General features: G+C 49.4%; 1 protein-coding gene across 3 annotated transcripts in view; it reads left to right on the forward strand.

Annotated features, from left to right (window-relative positions):
- The first annotated feature begins 5,765 nt into the window (after positions 1–5,765).
- PAXIP1 (PAX interacting protein 1) overlaps positions 5,766–16,494 on the forward strand; it is a 50,532-nt gene continuing 39,803 nt past the window's right edge. The window contains exons 1-3 of one of the 3 annotated variants that reach the window (XM_087860657.1): positions 5,766–5,984; positions 9,688–9,822; positions 14,275–14,318. In XM_087860657.1, the coding sequence (XP_087716783.1) occupies positions 5,904–5,984; positions 9,688–9,822; positions 14,275–14,318 (260 nt within the window). In that variant the 5' untranslated portion in view covers positions 5,766–5,903. Of the gene's footprint in view, positions 5,985–9,687; positions 9,823–14,274; positions 14,319–16,494 lie in introns of those variants that run through there. The other 2 variants (XM_087860656.1, XM_087860658.1) reach the window with 2 other exon arrangements.

A 16,494-nucleotide genomic window follows, 5' to 3' on the forward strand; every position in this document is an offset into this window, starting at 1 on the left:
TAATAGCCCAGCTTGGCAGTAAGAGAGCGTGAATGAAGGGGAGTAGCAGAGATAAGCCGGGGGTGCTCAGTTCTGGAGAATAAGGATGGGGCGTATGTCAGAGTAATAGGAGGTCATGGAGCTCACTGACGGCAGGCTAACAGGATTGAACTTTGCTCCACAGGCAGTGAGAAGCTCCGGGAAGTGTGGGGCCAGAGCAGGGAGCACTGTGCAGCTAGCACTTCTCACAGTGGTACTACGCCTGCTCCACACTGAACAGGGCGGATATTTTCCAAATGGGACCCAACAGAAGACCAGCTTCTACTGTCACAGTTTTAGCCCTGATCCATGGCAGAGTCTGATCTATGAGAACCCGGACGATCACTGTTACTTTCTACACAGCTCCTCCCTGAAGGTCTTCAATCCACTTCTCGGTTGGGGTCTTCCAGAGCCCTGCCCACAGCCGCCTCCTCGGGTCAGAGTTGCTGTCTTGCCGTGGTGGTTCTGGGCCGGGCCTCTGCTAAGGCTGCTGCTCCCAACAGGAATGGGTGTCTTCCTCCTCTTCCTATTATCCCTAATCATCCTTGTCCCCGTGGCATCTCCTTGCTTTGAACCCCAGGACCCTATGCTACTCATGCTGACGTTTAAAATGCTGCTTAGAGAACAGCTCTCAGTCAGGGGCACCTGGGTGGCTGTTGGTTGGGCATCTGACTCTTGATTTCAGCTCAGGTCGTGATCTTGGAGTCGTGGGATCGAGCCCCGTGTCAGGCTCTTGGCTTAGCCCAGTCTGCTTGTCCCTCTCCCTCTGTTCTGCCCCTCCCCCTCTTTCAAAAAAAAAAAAAGACTCTCAGTCATTGTGAGGGTGCATCTTGACGGCTAAGCAAGGCCTATTCGCCATGCTCCTGCATGCTCAACAAATGCTTGTTTAACGGAAGTGCATTTCCTATAACCAGACACTTCATTTTACCAAATAGGTTAGGTTTGTGTTTAAACCTGTACCACCACCCAAGCTTCCCTCATGTAACCTGCGGCAGCCCTGGGCCTCCGCAGGTAGTGCGGTGCCATGGACAGGTGGCGATGAAGAGGCCTGGGTAGGTGAGCAGCTGTGTGCTGTCTCTGTTAGTCTCTGCGCAGCAGAGGACTGATCCATCTACATGAGGATGTATTGGGAAGTGGCGAAAGGAAATATACAGCCTCAGTTTTGCTCTTTAAAAAGTAACTATTGAAATTTTTTATATATCACTTCTTTAAAACCTAGTTATCCACAAATTGCTTAAACCTATACACATATAAACACAGAAGAACAGGCCTGTTTGGTTTCCACAGGACATGGATAGCAGGCCATGGTTTTACTGTGTTGTCCCAAATGCCATTGATGTAGTCCGTTAACAAGGCTGAGGAAAATCTGAATATTTTGGTGTGTCACATTTATAGGGGTGAAAACTTCAGAAAGCCTCCTTTCCATTATAATTATCTAACATTATTCAAAGCTTCATGATTAGTTTATTGTCTATAACTAAGGTCATGTGGTAGGGTTATTTCTTATAAAATCCTATGTCCTAGGATATCTTTTAACCTTAAATAAATGATATATCCATTGAGTTCTAATTTGATAGAAATTATGGAATCCCAACCTGTTTTTACATGTACCATGTTTCAAAACAAGGGGGAAAGGGCCTTTGCACGTACCTGATACCTCACCTAAAATCCCCTTCAGCTTGTCCTGTTCCTGCCACTGGTCGTCAAGCAGAAAGTGTGAGACTTGGCAATATTCCCTCCTGTCATAAGCTTTCCAATTATTGAAAATTAAGTAACTCCCAATAGAGAAGAAATCATTAAATATATAGTAAATAATGAGGTTAATTAATTTAACCCCTTCTAATTAGGAAACTAATTAAATCAGAAAATTAAAACTGACACAAGACATTAAAATCGGGAAGTTTTGAACTTAAATGTAACGATCATCTCTTCTTCAGCCAATTCCAAAGGAGGACTAGACATTAACCACAAAAATATGTATGAGTGGACTATTTTTAACTGATACAAAGCTAAATTTTCCATACCATAAATATTATTTTTAGAGATAACCATTTTTCTATGTGAGATTAAACTTGTTCCTTTTAATTCTTCTAAAGAATGAATTAAAGTAAATCCAAAAAGATGGATTTAGCCCTACTAACTGTGATCATGGGTGAGTTACTTAACATCTCTGGGTCTTGGGTTTCTCATCCTCAAAGTATCCTTCCTATTAAAAAAGTGAGATTGACTCATAGTATCTTGGAGATGGAAATAGATCTAAAGAGAAGGGAACAGCTCAGGAAGTTAGAGTCGGGGTGTTAAAATCTTTGTCAGTGTGACAGAGTACAGAACCACTGTGTACTTTATGATGACTGCTTCATTGCAGCACTGTAATTGTTACATGTAGGAAACAAGTGTGCAAGAGGTATATTAAATTCAGGTACATTAAAAAACTATATGGCATATGCATTAAATAATGCACATTTGACAAGGACGGACAATTCTTTTTTTTTTTTTAAGATTTTATTTATTTATTTGACAGAGACAGCCAGCGAGAGAGGGAACACAAGCAGGGGGAGTGGGAGAGGAAGAAGCAGGCTCCCAGTGGAGGAGCCTGACGTGAGGCTCGATCCCAGAACGCCGGGATCACGCCCTGAACCAAAGGCAGACGCTTAACGACTGAGCCACCCAGGCGCCACAGGAAGGACAATTCTTTTTTAAGTGGCAACAGAGCAGTATATGTGGTGTAATTTTTTTCAGGAGAAAATGTGTTTATATGGGACAATGTCTGGAAGGAGTTCAAGTGCTGCTTCTGGGGAAGGGATTTGGGGTAATTTACTATTTTCCTTGTGTTTTTTTTTTTTTTTTAAGATTTTATTTATTTGAGAGAGGAAGCACGAGAGGAGGGAGGGTCAGAGGGAGAAGCAGACTCCCCACTGAGCAGGGAGCCCAATGCGGGACTCCATCCTGGAACTCCAGGATCATGACTTGAGCCCAAGGCAGATGCTTAACTGACTGAGCCACCCAGGTGCCCGTTTACTAGTTTTTTTACATTGAATAGCTAGATGATTATTGGAGGCAACTGTGCTCAGTGTCAGTTGAATGAACCTTTCCCATAAACAACACCCTTTAGGTTCCCTGGTTCTCTTGAGATAAAACTCTGGCTTGTGTGTCTAACTTAAGTATCCCCTTTCATGAGAAAGGTTAAATGTTGTAGTCTATAAATCCAAATGAAAGGTTTACTAAACATTGCTAATATCTAACTTTAAGGGGCGTGTGACCAGTTGAATGGAACAAAATATGAGAACAAGACTGACAGTGTTGTATACAATATACAGAGATGTATTTTAAAAAGCCACTTGGAAATACTTTTCTAAATAATGCCTCAAGTTCCCACCAGTAGGTACAATTTAAGTATTCCCAACTCTACTTTTGCTTTTTCAATTTTACACTTCACTTTTTTGTAGCCCCGGGTTACCTAACTTGCAAAACAGAAAGAAATGGATGACCTTATTTACCAAATTAGCATCAAGCAGTCTGTTTATTCTCTGAAGATTATCAACAAAATGACCAATCTTTGAACTTAGTTGGGGGAAGTGAAAAATATTAATGCTCAGTGTCCTGAGGATAGTACATGCATCAAAGTTAAAGAAATACAAAGCTTCTGTTTAATGAACAGATACTGTTATTACCCCTAAACTGGGACATCTTCTAAAGTGCTACAAAAATCGAGAAATATCTATTTGTGGAAAAAAATAGAGCAGTCTGAACGTGGTATTTTTCTTCCATAACTTTGCATATGGACATCTTATATTATAGAAATGAACATTTTGTGAAAATCATTTTTATGGGTCCTAGTGCTAATTTTAAAAAATGGAACTGTCATCTCTAGTCCTTTGGGAGATGGGTTATTCTTCATGACTTCAGGATGTCAGTCTTGTAGACTTCCTCAGAGCATCCACCACCCACAGGAAATTAGAACTTGTCTAAAGGTTTTTAGTTTTCGTCCCTGGCAAAGCAGCGTCTTCAGTGTACTGAGTGTTTCCTCTTGTGCGGACGTCAGCCTTCCTGGCGCTGCTGCAGGGTGCACGTGTGCACCACCGCTGGCCTGCGCAGCTCCCCGGGGATGACAGGCTGGTACTTTACATAGCGCAGATTTAAACTACACACGTTAGTTCCCTAGTCGGCCTTATTGAATCATGTTAAGTCCCAGCAGGATAAGTTTGTTCTGTCAAACGCTACGAGTTCTTCTTTTCTAGCCTACAGAACAGAATACCTGTGTGGTATGGTTTCTGTCTTTTAAAATTATGTAGTGTTTAACCAGAGAAGATAAGAGCTAAACAAGTTCTGTCACACAGTAACAGGGCAAGCTAATTTTGGTTTGGTCTTTAAAAGGGATTTATTACACCGACATTTTCCTAACATCGAACATAAAATGCTGTAGTGATCAACATCAGATACATTGTCCGGTACTCAGAGGAAGGAGAGCGATTCTTATTCAGAAAAGCACTCGTGTCTTTATTTTTCATCACAGGAATGTGCTGGCTGCTAAGCACACACGGAAGCGACGAGCCCGCACGCACACCACACTCCCCCCTCCTCCATGGCTGCCTCGTTCTCCCCGGCCACCCAGTTCCGCCACCCCCTCGTCCTCCCCATCCTCCCCCGTCCCGCACCGTCCTCCCTGGCCACCCAGTCCCGCCACCCCGTCCTCCTCGTCCTCCCCAGCCTCCCAGTCTTCTCCGTCCTCCCACCCCATCCTCCCCGGCCGCCCTGTTCTCCCAGTCCCGCCACGCCGTCCTCCCGGGCCCGAGCGCCTGTCACCGCACCTGGGGTCAGAGGCCAGCTCAGGCAGGCCTCAGAAGGGAACTCCGGATGTTCCCGGGCCTTTAAAGGACCAAGAGCACTAACACTGACTTGAGAACGCCTTTCACTCCGCAGCTGATAGCAGCGGCGGGCGGCCACCTCGGCCCCGGTGTCCTCCATCTCCAGTTCCCGGCCGCACTCCCCCGCCCACCGTGCCGGCGTCCACTGGCGCCCGGGGCTCCGCGGCGCCGCCAGGTGACGTCAGGGCGAGGACACGTCAGAGAGGCGCCGCCAGGGTGACGTCAGAGAGTGTACGTCACGGCGGGCCGCCGCCTGGGACTATAGGGGGAGGGGAGTAAGGCCTCCGTTGGCAGGAGTGAGGTGCGGGTGCGACGGGGAGAAGCCCAAGGGCGAGGCCTGGAGCCCTCGGCCAGCCCGTGGCGCTCTCGGTCCCGGACGCACTTCAGCGTCCGCCCCTCAGCTAAGACCCGGCGCCCGGGACCCGGCCTCTCTCGGCTGCGGGCGCTGAGGCGTTACCTCGGGTTCCGTTGGGCAGCCGCCGGCGGCGTGAGCCCCTCCACAGCTGGAGGCCGGCGCGCGCCGCCATCGCCTCAGCCGGCCGGCTGCAAACCCCGCCCCCTCCGCCGCGCGCCTGCGCCGCGAGCGGCCGCCAGAGTTGACGGGAGGGGCCCCCGCGTTCCCTTCTTTCCCGGGACCGGCCCACTCGGGCCGCAACAAGGGGGGGGCGCGTTTCTCAGCGTCCCCGGGGCCCCCCTCGCGAGGAAGCGGCGGCCACGGGCTCCGGGTCTGCGGAGCGGGCTGCGCGGTGCCCCTGCCCTCGGGGCCGCGGGCCGCGGCGGAAGCGCGGGGCGGTGCCGGCTACCAGCCAGCTCCTCGGCGCTCCCCCTCAGCGGCCGGCGGGATGGTGCGTCCCGCAGAGCGCGCGCGGCTCCCGCGCTTGGGCCGCTCGGAGCGGGCGGGGGCGCAGAGGGCGGGGGAGCGGGCCCGACTCGCAGGACCGGGCCCCGGCCGCGCCGTTGGGGAGCGGGCCCCGCGGGGCGGGGCGCGAGCCGCCGCGGAGCCTTCTGGCCGCCGTGACCATGTCGGAGCCGGCGCCCAAAGTTCCCGAGGAGATGTTCCGAGAGGTCAAGTACTACGCGGTGGGCGACATCGACCCGCAGGTACCGCGCCGCCCCCGTCCGCCGCTCTCCGCGTCCCCGGCCCGTCCCCGCTCCCGCCGCGGGCGCGCGCCCGGGCGCAAAACGTCGGGGCACCTCCGGCCGGGCCCCGCTGGGCCCGCCGCCCTGGCTGCGCGGACGCTGGGCCACCTGGCGCCGAGCAGGCCTGGGGCCGGAGGGGACGGGGGGCGGGGGATGCGGGTCCCGTGGCACCAGAGGCAGAGGACCTAGGGGAGGGGACCTGGAGTGGGGACCTGGGGGGTGGTCTGCGGGATCTTCTGGAGGGGAGGCAGGGGACCTGGGGGTGGGGGTTCTGCGGGACTTGCGACCGGCGGGGAGCAGAGGAGAGGGAGGGCACGTGGGGGTGGTCGGGGAAACCCGTGGCCGGGCGGCTGGAGCGGGGGAGTCTTCAGGACCCACGATTAGGGGGAGCGTGAATCTGGGTCGTGCTCTACTGGGACCATCAGCGGGGACGGCACCTGGAGGGTGAGCTCAGGGAGGGGAAGACGTGGAGACGGGGCTACTTTCTGACCAGAGAGGAGGAGAGAGCGTGGGGGTGGGGGACCATGCCTCGGGCCTAGCACGGATTGTCACCGACCTCCGCCTGGTGAGGGTCCGGCGTTCTGCCTCATGTGGTAAGTCCCCCAAGCCTGCCACTTCAGCCAACTGCCACTTTGCCCCTTTCTGGGGCAAATTCGTACTGGGAGCATCCTTCTTGCCGCCCACCCCGTGGGTTTGGGTTCCGAGAGTGGACAGGGCGAAGCGGATGAAGCTCAACTAGGAACCCCAGGTCCAGGCTGCTGAGGGCTTAGAGAACTGCCCCTGCTGTGGCCAGCCACCGGAGCTCACACGTCGGGGTTGTGCAGCCTCAGTCGTGTGCAAGGCGCTGTTTGCCATCCGCGAATTCCCATTCTTTGATTTTCCTAACTGGGGGGATTAAACAGTAAATGTGGAAGATACCCGGGTAGCACCATCACTGTAAACATTTAACAGGCTCATGCCAAAGGATCTTGTTTTTCCCCTAAGTTTATACTTCTGTTTAAACGTCAGAGTGTTACTCTTCCACTGTGGAAGCGAATCTTAGTTGAATATCTTTTTCAGGTGAATCCTCACAGGATTCCCTTTATTAAAGTTTGTGCCGTTCAAGTTACCTGGGGTGTCTCATTTGCTGTGAGTGCTAAGCGTGGAGGGGAGGGAATGCAGAGCCAGGTGATTAGACCTCAGTCCTCCAGAGTGGAGACAGGTGTTCCACCAGTAATGTTGTTTGGCATGGAAGGAATTGTGGAAGGCTGATTGGTCTTGGCCTTCTAGAGGCTGATCTCTTGATATCTTAGTAAACTAAACTAAGTCCCTTGCATGACCCCCAAGGTGGATCCTTTTTTACTGTAATTACAGGGTGAAGAGACTGAGCCTTGAATCTAAAGATACACAGGTGTTGAGCCCAGAGTGATCATGACGAGCGCCTGTTAACAGGAAGCTTTTTCCAGTATTGATAATTTTCCTGTCTTTCACTCTCCATCCTTCTCCCCCACCTCCTTCCTACTCTCTTTATTTCATTTTAGGACTTTGGCTCTTATGAGGGACTTGAACCAAATGTTACTTAAAACCTGGAACAAGCTGAATTGGAACCATATTTGCTCAACTATGAGTCAAATCTAAGTGCTTAAAAATGTCCTTGGCAAACCACTTTGATGTGAAACAGTATATTTTCTAAAGGATTTAGAGCCAGAACATTGATTCCTTGAATCTTACAAATACGGATTCAGAAAGTTCACGTATATTGAACATCTAGTACCTGTTTAGGCGGTGGCCTAGATGGCAGATGTAATCTGAAGATGAATGGAACCTGATACCCCTCCCTGAGGTCCCGTCATTGCTGAGGGTTGGGGAGCATACCTGAAGACATTACAGTGTAGGGTGGTAGGTGCAGCAAGGACAGACTTTTCTGCTGGGGTGCATAGGAAGAGGCAGCACTGAACTTCTTGAGCTGTACGCAGAAGGTAAGAGGGTGAGGTGGAACGCGTGTGCTGAGGAATGGAGGCGTTGATATATTTGGGGTACACCAGGATGACCAGTACACCTGGTGCAGAGTGACGTGAGCTAAATCTAGTAAGACAGATTCAGTCGTATGGAGACTGGAAAGAAGCCCATGGTGGGCATCTTTCGGTCCATGAAGTAAAGTAGAAAAGGCAGGCGACGGTGGGTGAAGATTGAGCAGGAGGTGAGAAAGTGAAGATAGGTTGGTCTGTTGTTCCAAGCGATTTTTCAGCAAGAGGAGGCGGAGAAGGGGCCTGGGTGTGTGAGCACGTGTGCCTGTGTGCACGCGTGTGAGGATCAGTGGGAACGTCATTGTTCGTGGGTGGAAGGGGAGAGATTGAAGTCTCAAGACTCCTAAAACAGGCAGTAGGGTTGGAAATGCAGGCTGGAGGATAGATAGGAGGAGGGCGCCATATTCTGTGGGTCAGGTTGAGTGGATGTGGAAACTAAAGGTGCTTGGAGGTGAAGGGAGGAAAGTGGAGGTGACCTGGCTACAACCACTGTTTTTTCACTTATTAAATACTTAGCATTGGCTCCAGTTGCCATCTCTCGTTGGTCAATAAAACATTCTGAAAAAATTTACCCAACTTGTGGGTAAATTGAGCTACGTGGGTGTCAGGTCACCTTCATATGTGGTGCATCCCTGGGCTCTTCGGGCTCTGCGCTCACCTCCACCTGTCCCTGAAGTCTCTGGCAGGTGAGTAGCCTCCGATTCACTTACCACTGTGCACCTGGGGGCCTCACTCTCAGAACTTCGGCCACCATTGACTCCCCATCTGGTTGGGGCCCACGTCTTCCAGATACCATTGATGTCTTTTCCTAGACTTTCCACCTGGCATTGGGAGGATGTGCCCCAAACCAAAGTACTTTTCTTGCTTCCCCACCTCTGCACTTGTAACCTGCTCCTCCGTGCATGCTACTGTTGTGGCCCCAGCACTCTCTCTTGCACTCCTGCCCCTCCCAGGCACTGAGTCCTGTGCGTTCTCACTTCTTTCTTCTTCCTGTCCCTAGTGACAGTCCTTGGGTCAGTTATTTGCTGCTTTCCCCGGGACTGCTGCAGTTGTCTCAAGCTTAGTCCGTTCTTCTTGCACTGACCATAATCTTTTGGCAAAATCTGGTCATGCCATTTCCCTGCTTAAAACCCTTGCATCGCTCCAGAAGACACTTCTGTATGAGATTAAAATACAAACACTTTTGCATAGCACGTGACAGTCTGACCCTGTCACCTGTCCAGTGTCGAATGCTGCTCTCCCCTCAACAGTGCATGTATTTTTGTCTAACTCCATAAGTTCATCAAGATTCTGCTCATCTAGCTCCTCTTTTAGAAACTTTCCCATTTGTGGTGAAACTACCTGTCTCTAAGCCTTGAAGTTTGAGCCTGGGCCCCCGTCTCAGCACTGGAGTGTCGTCTGTCAGACCTTCTGTTTTCCAGGCAGAGACATTGCCTGGAACCTGGCTCACAGCCTCCATGCTTCCTCGGTCAGTGGATCAGGATCTGCTTCCTACTGTCCTCAAATGTTTGATGGCATATGAGTCAGAGTAAAAGGTTATTAAATCTGTGTTGCGAACATGGTGTGTTTTTATTAGAAATTTTATTGTTCACAACACTTTGTGTAAATCAAGAATGAAATGCGGCGTTTTTCATTTTAATTTGTGTGGTTTTTTGAAGGTTATCCAGCTTCTCAAAGCTGGGAAAGCCAAGGAAGTGTCCTACAACGCTCTAGCCTCACACATAATTTCAGAGGACGGGGACAATCCTGAGGTTGGAGAAGCTCGGGAAGTCTTTGATTTACCTGTAGTTAAGGTCAGTAGTAAGTCTCATTAATTTTATACACTTGATCATGTGTCTTGAAATCAGTGTAAAGTCTTACTGTAACTCAGTGTTTGCCCAAGTACTGTTTTGTATGGGAAGCTGCTAGGTGAACAGAGCTCTTCTGACATGTCACCAGCCTACCACAGCGCGAGGCCTGTTGCGGTAAGTCATGCTGTGGCCAGGTTTCTGTACATTGCAGGTACTGATCGGTCACTCAGGCACCTGCTGTGGCATGGCCTGGTTCCTCTCTGCCCCTCCCCGTCTGGCCCTGTAGAGAGCCAGGGACGTGTCCTGGAAATGGGTGTGTCCACGTACAGCGATGGGCGCTGGGGACTCCTTAGGAAGTATGCTCACCCCGGGCAGGCGGAGTCCTGTCAGGACGTGACTCCTGGAGGGTCTACTTTCCATCCCCACTGTGGCAAGTGGGGTCTTAATTTCCAGCTAGACACGTTGGAGGGAGTCCTGTCCCCCATTTGCTGTGCTGTTTAACTGCTCTCCGACAGTGGTCATGGTGACTGTCCCACTGTCCACCCGGTGGCCATTATTGGTACCAGCTGACGCTGGGTGGTTTGTTCTAGAAAGTGGGGGCCTCAGCTGGTGGGTGACTTGTTCACAGTTTGTTGATCTGCACACTGGGCTGTTCCCTCATTGCTCGTAGTTGAGTTGACTGATGTTAAATGCATGTTTTGAAATGTAATTTTCTAGTTTTGGTCCTTCAATTTTTTTCTAATCATAGGTGTTATATGTTTGTTTTAAAATAGTTCATTCCACTACTGCTTTTGTGTGTGTGTGCGTGCGCGCGCGCGTGCTATCAAATACTTTGCCTGAAAATCAGTACGAAAATTACTATGGTTTAATAACAAGAGAGGCTAGGAGTTAGGAAAGATTGCCGGTAAGTTTGGGGTGCCGAGAAGCTGGCTGGCCGCTGGGAAATCTGTACCTCATCAGTACCCAGGTCTGAAATTGCCTTGCAGGCTTAGGAACCTGGTTTTTGAAAATAAACCTGAAAGCAGATCTGTCTCATGGGAAGGTTCTCAAAAACCAGACTCTGCAGAGAAGGCCATGTCAGTCAGAGTGACTTTAATTTGCAGCGATGCCATGCGGTGGTCATATTGCTACCCTGGACCTCTTGTTTCGGCACGGCCAGCTCCCTCATGAAGCCCGACCATGAACAGGTCCCTGCTCGCTTCGCCTGACCCCACTGGTGAGAGAGAGAGGCTTGTGACAGGCGCTGGACTGTGGGCTCACGCACTTACCTCCCTGGGATCCTGCTTTTGTCTCTGGTTTGCTTCCATTCTTCCTTGGCTGTGGGGACAGTATCTCTGCCCCCCTCAGCTGCCTGGGACCCCTTGTCTCAAGACAGTGACTTCCCCTAGATTATGCAGGTTGCAGAGTGAACCTGAAAAGGGCAGCCTTAGTAACAAATGTTGGGGACTAAGGTCATTGTTGCCAGACCATTTAGAGCAGTGGTTCTTAAATCTCATGATGCTCAAATCCCATTTCTCAGCAAGCACTTTGTAATACCGCCTTTACTATTCCTTTATTTATATGTAAGAGAACATTACGTAATTTAAAACCTATATGTACACATATACTTATGTATAAATTGCCCAAAGTGAAATGTAAAAGAGGAAAAAAAACCCCAGTAATGTGTATTTCAGTGTGTAAATCCTTGGGCACCAGTCCATGGAGGATGGGGTAGGGAGGTGAGCCTCTGGGACTGGTCCAATGTAAAGTGAGTGCCGCAGATGTGGACTGGTCCCCTAAGCTCACGGGCACGGTCGCCACTGGGCGGTAACATTTCAGAATGGTGATTAGTCCTTGCTAGAGTTGTGAGCTAAAAAAACAGTCGTCTTCATCTTACATGTTGTATTTCTGGAAAAGTCAGGCTGTAATAAGGCTGCATAAAATACCCATTATGTAGCTTCTATAATTATCACCATTTTGCCAATCTAGCTTAATAGACCCCCCGTCCTGCTCTTCCCCTTTGGCTGTGTTAGCTTGAAACGAGGCCCCAGGCGCACTCATCTTTCATCTACTTCACAGCTCCAGGCTGCTTGTGATTTGTGGCAGTGCCTGTCCTGTCCAGGGACTACAGTGCCACATGACAGGATGATGGAATTTGTCAGAGCTGACCCAGCAGTTTGTGTGCACCCCAAGATGATGCTGCTAGGCCCTCAAGTTTTTATTTTTTTTTTATTTTTTTAAAGATTTTATTTATTTATTTGACAGAGATAGAGACAGCCAGCGAGAGAGGGAACACAAGCAGGGGGAGTGGGAGAGGAAGAAGCAGGCTTATAGCGAAGGAGCCTGATGTGGGGCTCGATCCCGTAACGCCGGGATCACGCCCTGACCCGAAGGCAGGCGCTTAACCGCTGTGCCACCCAGGCACCCCTGCCCTCAAGTTTTTAGTCTGAGCTCAGCTGATGGAGGCAGAGGCCTGGTTCCATAAGCGCAGATCCCTTGGCCTTTAGCTTACTAAATTTGACAACTGCATTTTAAAAATAAGGCATCTGAATGCATGGTGACAGTTTATCATTTATGTATTTGGATTGTATAGATGTTTGAAACTTGCATCTTTAGGCACCAAAACTTACAGAATAATTTTTTTAATGGAAATATTTTTCTTGGTGGCCTTAGGGCATCGTTGGAAATGTTAATTATGCTGACTTACAGTGGGCTTATTTTTATATATTGTTATTGGCCTTTGGGATAAATAATTCCTTGTTACTATGCTTTTCTAGTTCTCCATTTCTGCTTTATTGTTATTGGTGTGTCCTACTGACTTGGCATTATTTTTTCTACACCCCTCTGAATGAGGGTCTGAGGGTGGGTCTACTCTGCGTGGATATTATGACTAGCCCTAAATCCTTAAACAGGGATACCTATGCTTGCCCTCACCCCCAGGTTCGCAAAGGGACACTTCCCAGGGTGTGTGCTGCATGATAGTTGGAAGGGGTACCTTTCCAGAGTGTCAGCTTCCTTCCGTGGTCACACTCCTGCTCAGAGGCACCTCTCCCAGTGTCTCGAGAAAAGTCGCACTTTCACCTGCCCGAATGCTGTCACAGTGCATTGCCCCAGGCTCCAAAAATCGTCCTGCACTCTAGAGGAAGGGATAAGTATAAATGCTGGTTTCTGGAAAGCAGCCTGGCGCTAAGCCATGCAGCCAAGGATCTCCGCAGGGCTCCAGGTGTCACTGTGGAGAATAAAGCTCGGCCCACGGGATGATGTTGATTGTGGAAGAGTCAGGGCCAGTAGCAGTTCGTGATGCTGGCCAGCCCCCTTGATTTAACCGAAGTTTGCCCAGGGTTATCAAAGAAATGTGAAGGCGCGTTGGCTGGAAGGCATGGATAGAAGTGTGAAGTGCCGTCTTGCAGCGCAGGGCACTTCGTGCAGCAAGTTAGCGCGCTCGGCAAAGTCGCCCGATTGTGGTGAAATGATGATCCCAAGTACGGCTAGTCTTGCAGTTTTTTTTAAATACCCAGTATTCCTACATCCTGTCCACAGAAGACGCATTGTTATAAACTGAGGCTGAAACATTGTTGGTGTCACCTGGAAAATGATGAGGGGGTTTGGTTTTCTAGAGTCATTTTAAGGCTGGCTGACAAGACCGGAAGATTGGTGAGGGTCACAAGGCTGCAGCATGAGGGGTAAGAGAGCAGAGACCACATTTCTCCCCTTCATGCGTCTATTTGCAGTCCTTGCACCATCTCTGGCACAAAGTAGATTCTCGATAAATACTTGATGAATAAATTGATGCATGAATAATAAGTATGTATGTACCTTTCAGTGGGTTAAAGTTTCTGGACTTTTCAGTCGGCTAAATGGGGAAATATGTAGTTGAATGTAACTTTAAAAATTAAATGTAGAAATCTAAGATAATTTTTTAAAAATATAAATTACTCCAAAAGGTAATAATTAAGCTACGATTTTATAATGAATCTGAATTTTGGAACTTGTAAAAAATTACCAGAGATACTTTTCATGGTTTGCAAATGTTCTGTCTGTTGGGGTTTACTGAAAACACTCATGAATTTACACTTGGTTGGATTTCAAGATTGAAGACAGGAACCAGGGAGCTGCTGATGTACCTGAGATGGGGAGGGAGTGGGGATGGCTGTTAGGTCCCTGTCCTTAGGATAGTCTCCAGCTGGCCTAGACGCTTAAGCAGTAGTAAGTGTGTACACCTAGAATTTAAATTTCTGTATGTAATAATTTTTAAAAATATCTGGTAGTGCTTCATTCTATAATTCAGCTTTTCACCTTGAGTATTAATAACTGTGGTATTTTTTTTTTTTTACTACTTGAGTACTCATGATCTGGGTGCTTTGTAACCCATTAAAACAGCTTATAATTTCTAGGAGCAATGCTGATGAAATAATGTCATTTTGATTATAAAGTTTGAAAATATTTTTTGATTTGAGTTCTTATTTTCTTTTTCAGCCATCTTGGGTGATTTTGTCCGTTCAGTGTGGAGCTCTTCTGCCGTATCCTTTTTGGGGAAGGGAGGAGGGAATCTGGGTTTAAGGCTGACGCGGTAACCAGTGGCTTCGTTAGTTAGGGCAGTTCATGTGTGTGCATTCTCTGTCTCTCCTGTTTTCCATTCTGCGTCAGACTTCACGCACCTGCTCCTTGTCATCACCCCTGGTGCGAGGGGCAGCAGCTGTGGGGCAGCATCTCTGGGCTGGAACCTGGGGCACGAGCTCAGTTCTGGGCCTGGGCTTTATGATCTTGGGCAGTCTGCTTCTCTGGACCTCAGTTTTCTTGTCTCTGGAACAGACCATTTTTGTGATGTCCAGTTAGGTGGACTATTTCTGAAATTGTAAGTGTACCTGAGCCAAATGATGAGTTATCTGAGGAGTAGACGGGGAAGAGAACAGCAGACCGTCTTTAGTTTCGTGCACTGTTGTTGTTGATAGGTTGGGTAGAAGGTGTATTTAACACAGGTGTTGACACCTGCTGTGGGCTGGGTACTAAAACCAGAGGGGTCACGAAGATCTCGTCGCTGCTGTCGCGGAGCTCCGTCCCGTGCCGGTGTCCCGTGCCGCCGGTGTCCCTCGCCTCGGTCTTGAGCGTGGCTCCAGAGCACAGTCCCCCCCACCTTTGGGAGATGTCCGGCTGCTGCTCAGTGTCCTGAGCCTCCCGGCTTCTGTTTCCAGCTGGCAGTGTGGAGCTTCACTGGACAGTCACTTCACGTGTAGCCTGCTTGTGGGGATCCCTTCTCTTAGGGGTACCCGGTGCCACCATGATGGTAACATTGCAGACTCCGGCAGGGATGATGTCCTTCCCCTGTTTTGTTTTGCAGCTGTGCCAGGCAGTTCCTGTGAATGCATTTTTACTTACTGAACTGATGCAGATGGAGGGAATCTTTTTATATTAAATATTGATAGGTGGCCTCAAATAAACAGAAGACATCCCTTTGTAAGCAGTTCTTGGAGGATGTGCAGAACTTCAGCCTCTCCAACTCAGAAGTTCCAAGATTCCTCATAATCTAAAGAGTTAAAGGAAATCCGTTCCTGTTTTGTTTTAGTTTTCGTTCTTTTGGTTTCTTGGGAGTTGTTGTAGTCTTTATAAGCACAGGGGGAGAAGCCGGGGAGAGAGAAGGGTGGTTTTGAGGACGAGAGGTTGGGTCTTCCTGCGCTAGGTCATTTATTCTCCCACAAGATCCCTTAAGAAGCTGCCGTTGCCCCGGAGTCCTTAGTTGCCTGTCCCAGAGCAGCCCGCTCACGGGCGGACAGCGCCAGACTTGCCTTTGTTCAGGTGGCCCCAAGTCTTTGGACGGAGGAAATCCTTAAGGGGCAGGTAGGAGGATGGAAACCGGTGGTGGAGGGTGGGGCTGAGGGCGTGACGTTGGGGGCTGTAGAGCACAGCGCAGTCATGCAGGCTCGGCTCTCTCTCAGGTTTCTCCGCAGGGCTGTGCGAGAGGCTTCCAGAAGGCAGCGGGATTTTCAGTCCGGTCTGTTTCTCTCAATTCACGTATCCGTGGGTATCCTGTAGGAAGAGCAAAGTCATACTTTAACTCATTTTGAACTGTAGACACTCCAAATTCTTCAAAAAGTCACGTTTGCTTTGAGTAGACTGTAGAGTGCAGGCACCCAGAGGCCGTGTCCGCTTGCTGCAGCCATAGGCCCTGTGTCCGGCACACAGTAAGCTCTTCTGAGTGAATTTTACAGATCAGAGCTTTAGAGCTGGGGGGGTGTTGGTAATTATGTTTTCTGACTCTTGTTTTCACAAAGGGAAAACTGAAGCTCAGAGTTGGTCTTGCCCAAGTTCATAGAGTTGGTGGTGGTGATAAGACTAGAACTTGGGTTCTTCTGTGGAAGATTCTCTGCCATACCACAGAAGTTCCCTTAATGTTTGCTTCTGAAATACACCTGAGACTTTTCACCTGCTTTTAAACTAACGGCTGTGCCGTGTGTGTATGTAAGTGTGTGTGTGTGTGTGTGTGTGCGCGCAGCGAGCTAGGTCTCAGAGGTTTTCCCTGTGAGAGTGCTGTGCCCACTTCATTGATGAAGTCAGTGGAGATGCTGGGTCTGAAAGTGTGCTTCACACGACCTCTCTGTTCTTTCTGTGCTGTCAGCTGCTCCTTTCTCCAGTCTGCCTGTCTCACTCTTCGGTCAGCCTGTCTTTTTCCTACATGGATCCAGTGGGAGGGCAGGGGTG

This window comes from Ursus americanus, chromosome 3 (assembly GCF_024610735.1).
Source record: "Ursus americanus isolate L20-20 chromosome 3, mUrsAme1.1.p, whole genome shotgun sequence".
NCBI lineage: Eukaryota > Metazoa > Chordata > Mammalia > Carnivora > Ursidae > Ursus > Ursus americanus.